Raw genomic sequence first — 13,186 nt, forward strand, 5'->3', positions numbered from 1 at the left:
ACACGATTTTTCTATGACTTATATTACTGTTACAAAAATAATAATAGCATTTAACTATAAATAACTTTAATTTTGTTAATATAATTCTTAAATTGGAAAGAAAACACTACACACGTGCATCGTGAACTCGATACAAAGTTCAAATCTCGTACCTTGTTTCGTGAACAATCGTCTGCTACGAATTGTAAGGTTAGCTAACATAGCTCAATTCAGTTCATCACTTTTTCTCCCACGCGGGAAATTTAAACTTACGATAAAATTTATTTATTTAAATTTAAAATATTGTAAACTTATAAAGAAATAATTTGTATTGAAAGGTAAAATATCTAAAACGACACCACTAACTTTTGATTATTTTGTATAGTATAATTATTACGGGTATTGTTAAAAATAGATACGATATTATATAGGTCATCTCCATGGTTACCGGTCTGGAGTTTTCCCAACAAACATTCAAATAGCGGTTTTGAAATACCAAGTTTCAAGTTCGTTCATTTTACCAATGAAATAAAAATTATTTAGTGCCAAAAATTAGTAATGAGTGAAAGGGGTAAACCAATAAGAAAAGGTACGGTACCTGCAAAAAATGACACTCGAAGAAAGGAAGTGGAACCTAAAGTACCATCCAAGGTTCACGCAAGAACATCGGACAAATCAGTAGAAAGGAAACCAGTTGGAAAAAGCAGGGTAGATAAGTCAGTCGAGAGACCGAAAAATCCAGGTAGAAGCGAATCCTTAACCAGAAATAAACAAACAGTCGCGCCTAAACCAATAAACAAAGCGGAAGTGAAACCGGCAATCAAGAAGACAACCCAAAAACCGGTTCCTCACAAAGAAAACGTTTCTAATAAAAGTAAAATTAATGGAACAACATCGACCCAGAGTTTGTCTAAAACAGTAAGCAACGGAGCTACGTCTAAGACAGTCTCAAATGGAACGCCTAAAACGAAATCTTCCAGTAACAAAGCAATATCAAACACCATTTCTAAGCACAGTCTGAATGTGTCAAGCAAAGCTACCATTTCTAAAAGTCCAAGTAAAACCGTTGAATCCAAAAGTCAATTAACGCATTCTCCGCAAAACATTAGCAGTGTAAAATCACCTCGCAGTGAAACGGCTAATCTAAAGAATGGAAGGACACGCGTGGTTGCTACAGTACCCGACAAGTCGTCTTCAACAACAATAGAAAGGCCATTGACGGGTAAAGTGAGAAGCGGTGGCAAACGAGAAAATGGTACTGCGCCAAAAGCCGAAGCGATATACATTCCGATTGACTTAGATGACGAAGTTGTAGACGATTTGGCCCCTAGTCAAGTCAGTCAACCGCCAACTGAAGAGGAGGCGGAAGATGAACCTGATGAGTACGAGGATGATTTTGAAGATTACGAATCCGATTTCGAAGAGCTGTCCGAATCGGAAGAAGAACGAGAGGACAGTACGGAAGATGAAGTCAATGAAGAGTCGGAATCGGGACACGAGGAGGAGGTTAAACAAGTACCCACTGTACCACCCGTCATCAGACCCAAAACAAGTACAATAAAGAAGCACTACGATGAACCACCAGTAGTTGAAACACTAATTGTAAAATCGCAACAACAACAGTCCACTCTGCTGCAAAGTAATCAACCGGCAAGTGGAATATTAAAGAAGTCACCTTCGAACCAATTCTTCAATTTTGCAAAAGCCGAAAAGGAAATGAAGAATCAAACGAAATTGGCCAAAGCTCAGAGTCGAAGCTCTCAACTATTAGATCTAATTACGTTGGATAAACAAATATTTGGAATATACGATTCGCCTCCCGCTAATTACGAAGTTTTCATTCAAATATTCGGCCAATCAAATAGACAACAAGTTTACGTTGAAACTGAACCCAAAGACGAAGAATCAATCCAGACCGACGCTATTGAATGTCTAGATAAATGGACGCAATTACCTCCCAGTGGTCAAGCCGCTGTCGGTGGACAGAAACTGAATAAAAATAAATATAATACGGAAACAGACTGGCTGAAGATGAACCACTTCCTAAATAACACGACTCAGTTAATTTGCGAAATCTTAGACGAAGAAGCGAACGAAAAATTGCAAAGCAAACTAAACAGGGATGTATTAAACGTGGAATTTAGTCAAGGTTTTCTCGAACTAAATATGCCCGAGTTCCTGACCACAACGTCAGTTAAGGAAATTATTTTCTCTTCTAATCAAAGCAATTATCTATTAGTCAGTCACAATTTACTGGAAACGGAGGAAGTAGAATTGAAAGGCAAATCAATAATCTGCTTGTGGAACTTAAAAAACATAACGGAACCCGAATATATCTTGCTCGTCGAAGGAAGTCTAAGTAAATGCGCTCTGAACCCTGGACTACCCAACCTAATATTTGCCGGAATGACCGATGGTTCCTTATCAATGTGGAACTTAAGGGAACCGACCAATACACACCTAAAGCGCAAAGCTTACGCTAATACCGCGCGAGAGTTTTGTTATCGCGTTCCAACTTACAGTACAACAGGGATTCAAAGCCAAACTGGCCATCAAAGTTCAATAACCGCGTTACAAACCATAGTCGATGGTTCATCGCTAAATGACACGCAATTTTGTCAGCTTATATCTCTGGAGGAATTTGGAATTGTCAATACGTGGTCAGTTATCGCTACCAACAATCGCGACCTAAGTGGTTTCGACACGGATTTAGAAATGGCCCCCGGTTCGCGTTTGAAATTAGTTAAAACGGCGCGCATAGATTTATCTCAAGCCTCTGGATTAGACACGATGACGTCTCTGGGTTTAACGACATTCGCCATGCAAGCGTTCCCTCAAGATCTCAGTCGTATTTTAGTCACAACTGATTTGAGTCTAATATATCATTTTACTAGACACGGTGGTACGACCAGCCCGAGACTGTACAAGGACGAGGACGTACTAGTCCCCATTAAAATTTTATGCCTATCCTTCAACCCTCACTTTCCAATAATATTTGCAACCGGAAGTGACGATGGTAACATACGTATCTTCAGGGATAAGTCCCAATTCCCTATTTTAAAATTCCCAACTGCTAACAAAGTTTCCAAGATAATTTCCTTAGCTTGGTCAAGCACCCATCCCGTTTACTTATTTTCGTTAGATGACCGTTCAGTTTTAAGTATTTGGGATATATCCAGCCCCAAAATGGAACCAGTCACTAAACATTCCTTTGAAAATAACTTAATCGCGTTTACTTTGCATCCGGGATCAAGTGAGGAAATTTGGTCTAGCCATATGGCACTCGCGTTACGCGACAAAGGAATAATAATTCATAAATTAAATGATAAGTTGAGTCAAATTACTGAGGAAGAGTACCAACAACTGATGGAATTTTTAAGAGATCTTTGAGGAATTTAGGCCTAAATAGCGCGAGACTTAAAGAGTAATGGCAGTTCCCAGCTTTGACTATATGAAGCTCCATGGAGAAATAACATGGAGTGCTACTAGTAGTCCCCCAGGGTTCATACAACTTTTGGAAAACCAATTTCCCTGAGATTTCCATGTTTTCCCCCATATACTTCCCTGAATTTTCCCGTTAACGAAGGAGGAGGGGGTGGGGCAAATAGGGCTATAACATAGCCTAAGGGCATCCCCCTATCTCTATAGTAGAACCAGATTTATGAACCTCCAAAGTTTAGTGTAATGTTAATCCTATGGAGGGGTTGTTTGTTTACATTTTGCTTAATTACTCGGCCCCTGTTTTTCGTAGCCCTAAGTTTTTAGTATGGTTGGATGGGGCGCAAATAGGACTATAACATACTCAAAGGACATACCCGTATCTCCAGAGTTTAGTTACGAGACTCCAAAGTTGGGTGTTATGCTATTCCTATGGAGGGGGGTATGTTTACGAACATTTTGCGGAATTACTCAGCCCCTGTTTGACGCAAATTTCCCTGATTTCACTAAAAATTCTAAATTTCCCCTGAGGTTTATGTCAACTATTAATTTCCCTGATTTTTCCCGGTTTGTATGAACCCTGTCCCCCCCCCCTAACTTTTGTAGGACTTAACTCTAAACAATATAAAGTACTGTGATATGTATTCTAATGTAGATTAAAAACAAATAAAGAGTCATATATTATTCATTTGGTGTCAAAAAATAAATTTATTCAACACTTTAACCCCTCTTGGATTTGAAATACTCGTTCAAAACATCATGGGCTTGAGTTTCCTTACCATAATCCTAAAAACAAACAACATTAAATATTCTTTTCAACCTAAATATAATAATAACGAACTTACTTTAACGACGACGCAACTGCACCCAACAACCTTCCTGGCTTTACCCTCTTTATCAATCTTGCAGAGACCAGCCCATTCTCCGAGCTTTTTGCTACTATCAACCTTAATCAAGTTGATTTGATGTTCCGCGCAAAGTGCTTCGACTAGTTTAACGTAGATTGGTTCGTCGCAGTTGCTGGCTAAGACGCACAAATGAGCTTGACGCTTATCCAGAGCTTTGGTGGCTTCGTGTAAGCCTCTAGCTAAACCATCGTGGATTAAAGCGATCTTCAATACTTCTTGAAGGGCCTGATTTACATCCATAGTTCCCGCATCTCCGACTGGGGTTGGGACCTCTTCACTAATTTAAGTTAAAGACAAAAATTTGCGCTTATTATATATTTCCTAAAATTAATTCTAACATATTTTCTAACACGTGACAACCCAGGTCCCCGAAAATCCCATGTGTTATAGAACCAAGGCTTACCCTTCGGCGTCAGACATAGTTGTTAGTTACAAAATTCGTACTGTAACTCGACGTTTTCTAAATAACGAAATAAATTAATCATTTTATTGGGACTATTAATGATCAATTATTTTTTCAATAATTGGTTTAATTTCCCGAGATGAAACTCGATTCCTTACCTAAAGAACGCGTCCTCGATACAACACGATTACACGCAGTGGATTTTTCTTTCCGGAATGAATGACCGAAAAGGGGGATGACAATTTTAGACGGCGGCGCGGCAGTCAGGGGTATTTACGGTGGGATAAGACATAACGCTCTTTATCACTCCAATGAAACTACTCCATGGAAACGTTTCAGGCAATGTAGCCCTATAAGACTGTACATGGTACATATTTGTATGGGGGAAGATAACTTTTTTTTTGAGGGGATGTAGGCCTAGTGTATATAGGGGGAAAATACTTTTATTGAGGGGATGTAGGCCTAGGGGGAACGTACTTATGTTTTGAGGTGATGTACAGGGAAAGTACGTTTGTTTCAGGGATATGATATATTTATAGTTTTGATTTTCCCCTTTATTTTTTTCCTACCAACATAACAATACCACTATAGGCAAATATGTACAATTTATATATATATATATATATATATTAAATTTCTCTCTATTAGTGAAATGCGTTAATTAGCATTTCGAGTAATAGGTGTCCTACAACGAGACAACATCAACAACAATTAAGAGGGCTTACACATTGAGCTACATATATAAATTCTAATACACGTCCTTTTTTAATACAGTCTTAATTAAAAATAATTGTAATAATTAATTTTCGTTACGACTAACGAAAATCCGGATAATATATATTACGTACCGACCGAAATAAATAAAGAAATATTGAACTATCCACCTTGAAAATTGACTCGATTAACAGTGAAAATAAACGTACCTTACTAATTTGGCTAATTTGCATATTTTGCAGGCCACAACAGATTTACTCTTAAATTAATTTGAACAATGAACGCGCGCCAGTTGATATAAAAACTGTTTTACCCCCAATGGTCTTTTTTACTGTAAAAGCCTGAGATATTCATCTATTTTCATCTATCTTTAAATGTTCCTTGTTTGGTTTATTTTATAGTAATATTTTCTATTTAAATATAAGATTATTTTTTTGTTTTAAAACTTTACTCGTTCAAAATTATAATTTATATTGCTATAGTTATTAATTTTTGTCACTCCCGATAAAATTAGAAATCGAAAAGGTATTTGTATTTTTGGTTTTCATCAGTTTCAAAGTCAGGCACTACAATTTTTGCAGAAATTTTTTTTTAATTGCCTTCTATCTAAAAATAAATTTTATATTTTATTTATTTACGAATGATATTATTTACGATGTTCTTTGTTTTATATTATTTTATTAAATAATACCTATTTATTTTACGGAATTTTTAAATATTAATTATATTTTAAAATTATATTTTTAAGTTTTTAAAGCTGAACTTTATTTGACAATAAAAGTATTATTTTACGGTTTAAAATAATAATAAGTTTTAAAGAAATATAGTATTAAATTTGTAAAGTTTTTGTAAAGCCGCTTTATGGTTTTAAAAATAAGAATTTGATTAGGAATACGACGATACGTTTTCTGGCAGCTTTGGACTTGGTTTTGTTTTTAAAAAAAATTTCGCCATAGGTTTAGAGAAAAGTAGTTAAAATTAGTAATACTTTTATTGGAAAGTTTGAAAATTAGTGGCGTAGTATAAGAAAGCCCAATTAAGGTTAATGAAAGAATTAAATGATAAGAAAGTAGTTTTAGGATCAGAGAAAGAAGCGGAATGTTTTAGGAAAAAAAAATCGCGTTTGACAACGCGTTTCAATGGAGAAGGCGAACAAAAGATGAAGTAATGGAAAGAAACACAATTACAGACAAAATATAGTAACAAAAGAATATAGTTATAAAACCAAGAAGTACACTTTTGGTGCCGAGTAATATGAGAAGGCAGCCATCCCCCAGAATAGTGTCGACCCCCCTGAGCCGCGTATGAATACCTTCCCGACTGTGGTACGGGATCAAGCCGTGAATAGGCTTAATATAGTAGCGGATGCTAGCTCTAGTACCCAAAAATTACCTCATGTATCGCCAGCATTATGATTGGTGGCGGTAAATTGAGAGGAGGGTAGTTTGCGCCTCAGTTTACATTTCCTCTACACTAGCCAAAGGCAAGGAATTGTTAAAGAACTGGTACTTTTCGTTTTTATATCTATACACTTTTGATAGTAGGTACGCGTTGATCACAGCGAGCAAATGACCATGACTTATTCGCGTATTTTACTCAAAGTGGAGTGGAGGTAATTGGTACCACAAAATCGAATAAACATCGGTTTAAGCCGCGCTACTTTTCTCTAACCCGTGTGTGATTTCATATCCAGGAGGGAATGGAACTGGACAGTCTGGGACAGTTCTGATCGTATTTTATAAGCGAGTTAGTAGATAATTTAAAGGGCAAGTGGTACGACAGTTCTATGAACTACGATGCATAATATATAAGATCTATATATTGGATGGAAGCCACATTTATTGCGCGTGAACTAGCGCGACTTTGGGAAGCCCCGAAGTGTCTGTTTAAAATAATACATCGCGTTAACATTGGAAATCAGGGGGATAGTCAAAGCCTCTAAAATTAACGAGACAAGCCCATTTTTTTAGTATGTAGGACATTGACTATGTTTAGGAAAAACGTCATCAAACCTAAGATTCGAAGAAGGCGCGCGTACCACCCGCCCTTTAATTACAATTACACTAACTCAAGTAGTAAGTATCCTGATATAATAATAATATTAATACCGCGATCTTATTTTGAAATATTATTATTTACAGTCTCAAATTTAAAAGCGACGAAAGAAATGTAGATTGTAAAATAATGAGTTTAAGTTTAAAAATATAAGAAATTTTTAAACTTTAAAAATATAATAAATTTTTAAAGTTTAGAAATATAATAAATTTTTAAACTTTAAAAATATAATAAATTTTTAAAGTTTAGAAATATAATAAATTTTTAAACTTTAAAAATATAATAAATTTTTAAAGTTTAGAAATATAATAAATTTTTAAACTTTAAAAATAAGAAATTTTTAAAGTTTAAAAATTTGCTCGCGGAGGATAAAATTTAAGTAAGAGGGTTTTAAAAATAATAAATTATTTTGCGAGATTGAAAAGTTTGAAGAAATAAATAAAATATTGTTAAAAAGAATTGGTTTTCTTACCGTTTTTTGAATATTCACTCATATATTGAGCATTGGTAACGTTTTGACTAACATTTAGTTTATATATTAATTAACTAACCCTAACCTAACTATATACGTATTAATTTTATAAAGTATATTTTAAACAATCCCTTTTAGAATAGAATTTAATTAAAAAATAACTTTTTTTTAAGTTCCAACAATAAGTAATAAGCTATTTATAAATATATTACCACTAACACCTAATGTTTTTTTTTTTGCGTAGGGTTTACAGACGACTATGTTTTAATAACGAGTGTACTACATATAGCTTTTTGATGAAGTACCGTACCTATATAAATACTACAATATAGAAATACTCTCTACAAAATTATCTAGCTTGGGTTTGTTTATCGTCTATTTTGTTTTTGGGGGAGGTTTTGTTGTTTTATATAATCTGTGTTTTGGGGTTTTTTCTTTAGGAATATGGTTTTACATTTGGCATAATTTGGGTTTATTTACTACTTAAGTCGTTTTTTGTTTCGTATATATTTGTTCCGATATTTTTAAGAGGTTGTCGTTAGGTTAGTGATAGTGTTTAAGGATCGGCGATGTGAACCAACATTTTACCTATATTTCCACCAGCCATCATTTTAACAAAAGCCAACGGAGTGTTTTCCAAGCCTTCTTCGAAGGTTTCGCGAACCTTTAATTTTCCCTGCTTAACCCAAGTGACCAGTTGCATTAGAGAAGCTTGGAATTTCTCACGGTAGTTCAGAACCAAAAAACGTTCCCTTTGAATTAAAAGAAAAAACGAAGAATGTTTTTTCAAAAATTCCCAGGTACGCCATCGAAAGCTACTGGAACTTAAGCAAGTAGTCCACTTAGCCTTGCGAAACCGTATCGTTACTGTATTAAGTTCGTAAATCATCCGAAAGAGGGCGCCCATTACCTAAGTCCGAAAGCATCGTTTAAGAAACGCTTTCAGATGGCGTTCTGTTCGTATTTGGATATGTGACGTTACGTTAACGGTACGGTTTCACAAGGCTTAGTGGACTACTCGCTTAAGGTTAGTTTACCCAAAACGCGGGTAGCCCCAAGGAAAAAGTTGGGGGAGGAGCATAGGTAACGGCGCGCTAACTGCGGCACAGCCAAGGTTGGGTGGAACACCAAAACATGAGGGAGGAATAGTCGGGCTCAATGGTAATTGGATAAGAAGGGCTAAAAACGAATTTTAACAACAGCCAATGGCTACTACAGTGCAGTTTGGTAACAATTACCTGGTGATATTCATTTCTTTCAAACGTTTGCACGTTTCTCCACTGAGTGGAGGAGGGTAATGGGAATGTTTATTATATTGCGATATTTGTCCGCATAAAACTATGTGACTGTTTTCGGTCATCTTGAAGAACAAATAAAAATTATTCTTGTAAAAGTTGTTCAACGCAAAATTGATCTTACCAAATTAATCACAGCTTCGCTAACATCTCCTCCAACATTGTCAAAGTAAATCTGAACGCCATTCGGGCACGCTTCTTTCAATTTTTCAACAAAATCCTCGTCTTTGTAGCAAAGAGATATGTCAAATCCCAGCGTTTCTTTAATGAATTTACATTTAGCTTCGGAGCCGCAAATTCCGATAACCTTTTCAGCGCCCTCTAGTTTAGCGATCTACGATGTCACGCTTTAACGTTTAACTTCCCCGAAATGCAGGTTTTTATTTTCAAAACTTTACCTGACCAGCTAGAGAACCGCATGCTCCAGCGGCACCACTAACGACAAAGGTTTGACCACTCCCCCTGGTCAGATGACCCTTTTCGCGGATTCCCAGCAACGAAGTTAATCCGATTAATCCAAAACAACTCAAAACGAGCGTAACTTGATTTCCAACAATGGCTCTATCGACTTTTTCAAGTTTGGAGCCTTCGACTTCGAAGTAAAGCGACCAGGGACAACCGAAGACCATCGTGACGGTATCCCCTTCTTTGAGCTTATCGTAGTTGCTTCGGACAACTACTCCAATCCCGCCTAACCCTTGAATAACCTCCCCAATTTTCCAGGGTTGTAAATAATGAACGCCCGTTCGTTCGTTCATTTGACATCGCTGGAATGTTTTAATTCCCCCAAATTCAAATTGGTTAAATTGGGTAATTGGTAACATCGAGGAGGTCCTCACTTTGAAATAAGGAATAAGGAATTGACTCGAGTAAGGACCCCCCTTTGGTTAGGTTTATAATTTACATTTTTACCATTGCCGGATCGACTGATAGGTAAGTGGTTTTAACTAATACATGATTGGCTTTGAGCTCTTCGATATACGGACAATCTTCAACCTCAAAATTATCAACAGTAGGTTCCCCTACAACTCCTGAAAGTTCCCGAAAATAAGCTCCATTTCATTAACGAAAATAATTTTATCAAAGGAAGCCTCAAGCAAATCCATTTTGACACTACAACAACAGTGTTATCAGATCAACTAATTTCCTATATTTTTTACAAGTAACGTAAAAAAAATTCCGTATTAGCTAAGTGTGGTTGGGAGGACGCGTTACTTTCGTATGTGCTAAGATAGTACAGTATTCACCTTTTCTAACTCGCAAAGGTTATATTCCAAATGGCCCAAAAGGTTCGAGTACATTAAGTTCTTACCACACCTGGCTAAAACAGGCCTATCCAGTCTCCACCCACAAAGAACAAACATACACACTCACAGATCATAATCGTAAAAGACAGCATGTCTTAATATCTATTCATCCACATTGAAGGGTCAGTAGAAGTTTTCAACGATAACTATAACTAAATAACCGCGACCCTGCCTTTAAACGTAGTGCCCTTTCAGCCTGAAAACTGAATCTCTCTCATTCTCGCTACCGTGCCCCTATTCCCCCCTCCCCCCCCCTCCGCGTGACAACCCCAAGAAACCGGAGTATAGAGTAATTTCTTTCCCATATACGGCAACGTCATAACCCTCTATCTCTTACCTTAGTGATATCCCCCCCTCCCGTTCCCTTCCGGGGGCAAATAGTATTCTCTAGTACAAAGTTGCCCCTAACGTAGGGGATACGCAGTTCACTCCCCCTCTCAACCGAAATTACTCTATAGAGAAAATATTTCCATTTCAAACGCTTTGCAATAAATCGGCTCTTCGATACACCTGTCCATCAAGTTAAACCAAAACTTGAGGGTTCCCGCTATCTAACCACGTCAATTCTTGCCAAATACTTTGAAGAGACGGAAGAGGAGGATCTTTTCTTAACAAGGGTCCCGACAAACTTGTTTTTCGTCCTCTATTCGAAGTCGGTAAAAAGGCTTTAAACTCGTAGCATCAAAGAGGAGAGAGAGACTGAGAAAGGCGCTTTATAAAATTTTCCGAAAAATGGGAAAATAGGGGGTTAGTGAAAACAATTTTCGGTACGTTTAGTTTTAAGACGCACATCCTTTGCGCATGGGGGATTGACCTCCTCGCCTTATCTCTGTCATCCCCTACGTCAACTATGCGCCAGAAAGCTGCGCTCAGGCGCCGCGGTGTACCGTAGATTTACCCTCACAAACACACACACACAAACACAAACTATCGCAAAAACTAGTCTAGTTATATAACCACGCTCAGCTTAAAATTATAGGATTTAATAGGAACTATACAATGTGACGGGAACGATATACAATGTGACGGGAACTGAGTTATAGGATTTCACAGAAACTATATGTGACGGGACCTATACAATGTCAAATATAGGATTTCACGGAAATTATATGTGACGGGACCTATACAATGTCAAATACAGGATTTCACGGAAATTATATGTGACGGGACCTATACAATGTCAAATACAGGATTTCACGGAAATTATATGTGACGGGACCTATATAATGTCAAATACAGGATTTCACGGAAATTATATGTGACGGGACCTATACAATGTCAAATATAGGATTTCACGGAAACTATAGGATGTTTTCTTTATCTGCTTGACGCTCCTTTACAGATTAGAGTAATTAATAAAAAGAAGGCAAACCTGGTCTGGTTTTCAACACAACATGACGATTTTGAGGCATGGTCTAAAAGAGCGTTTAAACGAATAATTTTATTTTAGCCGTTGTGATAGTATTATAACATAGCGGGGCCAACGCGAAGATCAATGCCAATTGTAACTGGGTCACCTTAGATCAAATATTTAAGGAAGTTTTCTACCCGCCTCAAAATGAGATAAAAATAGTCGTAACTTTGTAAGAACATTTTGTCATTCCTTCCTTAAAACAGATTAATCAAAATTTTGGCGTATCTTCCGCCCAAAAAATTCCAAGAATTTATTTCAAAAACTTATAGCCGAAGAGCACGGGCCCTCATAGATGGCGAACCCAAACACGCGAAATTGTTACGTGGTTTTATTAGTTATTACGACTGTTTGATAAACTATTATGTTTTGGCCTATTTTTAATATTTGTATTTCACTGATTTCCCGGTTGCCAACGGCTGCTGATGACTACCGGTTCTGGAATTTGTTTCTCCAAGAGGCCGTGATAAGATATTTACATACTCGCGTCTAGACTGTGAAAAACCTGACTGAATATAATGGATATTTTATGCAAATTTAACCGTTTAATAGATTCTATTTATAAATGTTGGCATGACCTTAAATTAAAGATACGTGGCCCCTTTTACTATCTATAATTCTATACTATTTACGCGGCGGGGGTCGCAAAGGCTCGATGAATAAACTCGGGTCAAGATACCACCACCCGCTAACCGGACCCGTAAAGGTCAAACGTTGGTAAATTACGCGTTTTCAAAGTTTAATACTTACGAAAACGTTTTACTTTGATTTCTAATGAAAACAACGGAAAAAATTTAAATATGATAAATACAAATTTGCAATAACGAAAATACAAATAAACACGGTAAACAAGCACGGATCGGCTGGGCTACTTTCGACTATTTTATTTACTTTCTACACTGCCGACCTACTCGTTCAACTACCGAGTTCCAATGAAATCGTAACAAACCGTAGCAGACGATTTATAAAGGTAATAAACCGGTGGTGAAGCGAGTAGCGCCTAAAAGAGGCGCCGCGCAACATAGCTTATGCCACTATGGCCACGCCTCCTCCGCTCCTGCCCAAGTAGCGCGTGCGCCCAGCCTCTCAGAGAGAGTCAGACGGTCAGACCATTGCCTACGTTAATCAAGGCCGGTGCGCGGTAGTTTCGAAAGGAGCGACTTTTAAGAAACGCGACTTCTTATTTTCTCCCTATTTTACCGCG

At 37.1% G+C, this 13,186-nt stretch overlaps 3 protein-coding genes and 1 long non-coding RNA gene across 5 annotated transcripts in view; 1 reads left to right on the forward strand and 3 right to left on the reverse strand.

Moving 5' to 3' along the window:
- The window catches only part of LOC149705200 (uncharacterized), a 116,004-nt gene that overhangs the window by 92,061 nt on the left and 10,757 nt on the right, over positions 1–13,186 (reverse strand). The gene's annotated exons all lie outside the window — the stretch shown is intronic.
- On the forward strand, positions 538–4,105 carry LOC149705215 (cytoplasmic dynein 2 intermediate chain 1-like). The gene has a single exon (XM_089865416.1). It carries the CDS (start codon positions 538–540, stop codon positions 3,367–3,369), a length of 2,832 nt encoding a protein of 943 aa, XP_089721542.1. The 3' UTR covers positions 3,370–4,105.
- Positions 4,099–5,022, reverse strand: RpS12 (ribosomal protein S12). The gene is made up of 4 exons (XM_089865430.1): positions 4,887–5,022; positions 4,729–4,785; positions 4,263–4,602; positions 4,099–4,203 (listed from the first exon to the last, which is right to left on the reverse strand). The coding sequence occupies exons 2-4, from the start codon at positions 4,743–4,745 to the stop codon at positions 4,138–4,140; spliced, it is 423 nt and encodes a 140-aa protein (XP_089721556.1). The 5' UTR covers positions 4,746–4,785; positions 4,887–5,022; the 3' UTR covers positions 4,099–4,137.
- Positions 5,262–13,127, reverse strand: LOC149705217 (prostaglandin reductase 2-like). Of its 2 annotated transcripts, XM_089865425.1 has the most exons (7): positions 12,733–13,127; positions 11,944–11,986; positions 10,177–10,295; positions 9,663–10,031; positions 9,389–9,598; positions 9,208–9,329; positions 5,262–8,721 (listed from the first exon to the last, which is right to left on the reverse strand). In XM_089865425.1, exons 2-7 carry the CDS (start codon positions 11,981–11,983, stop codon positions 8,526–8,528), a joined length of 1,056 nt encoding a protein of 351 aa, XP_089721551.1. In that variant the 5' UTR covers positions 11,984–11,986; positions 12,733–13,127; the 3' UTR covers positions 5,262–8,525. The 2 variants fall into 2 exon arrangements, with proteins under 2 accessions (XP_089721551.1, XP_089721552.1); XM_089865426.1 differs by lacking the exons at positions 11,944–11,986; positions 12,733–13,127 and having other exon boundaries at positions 10,169–10,295.

This window comes from Phalangium opilio, unplaced genomic scaffold (assembly GCF_054372755.1).
Source record: "Phalangium opilio isolate 3A_F unplaced genomic scaffold, DU_Popi_V2 ptg000014l_1, whole genome shotgun sequence".
NCBI lineage: Eukaryota > Metazoa > Arthropoda > Arachnida > Opiliones > Phalangiidae > Phalangium > Phalangium opilio.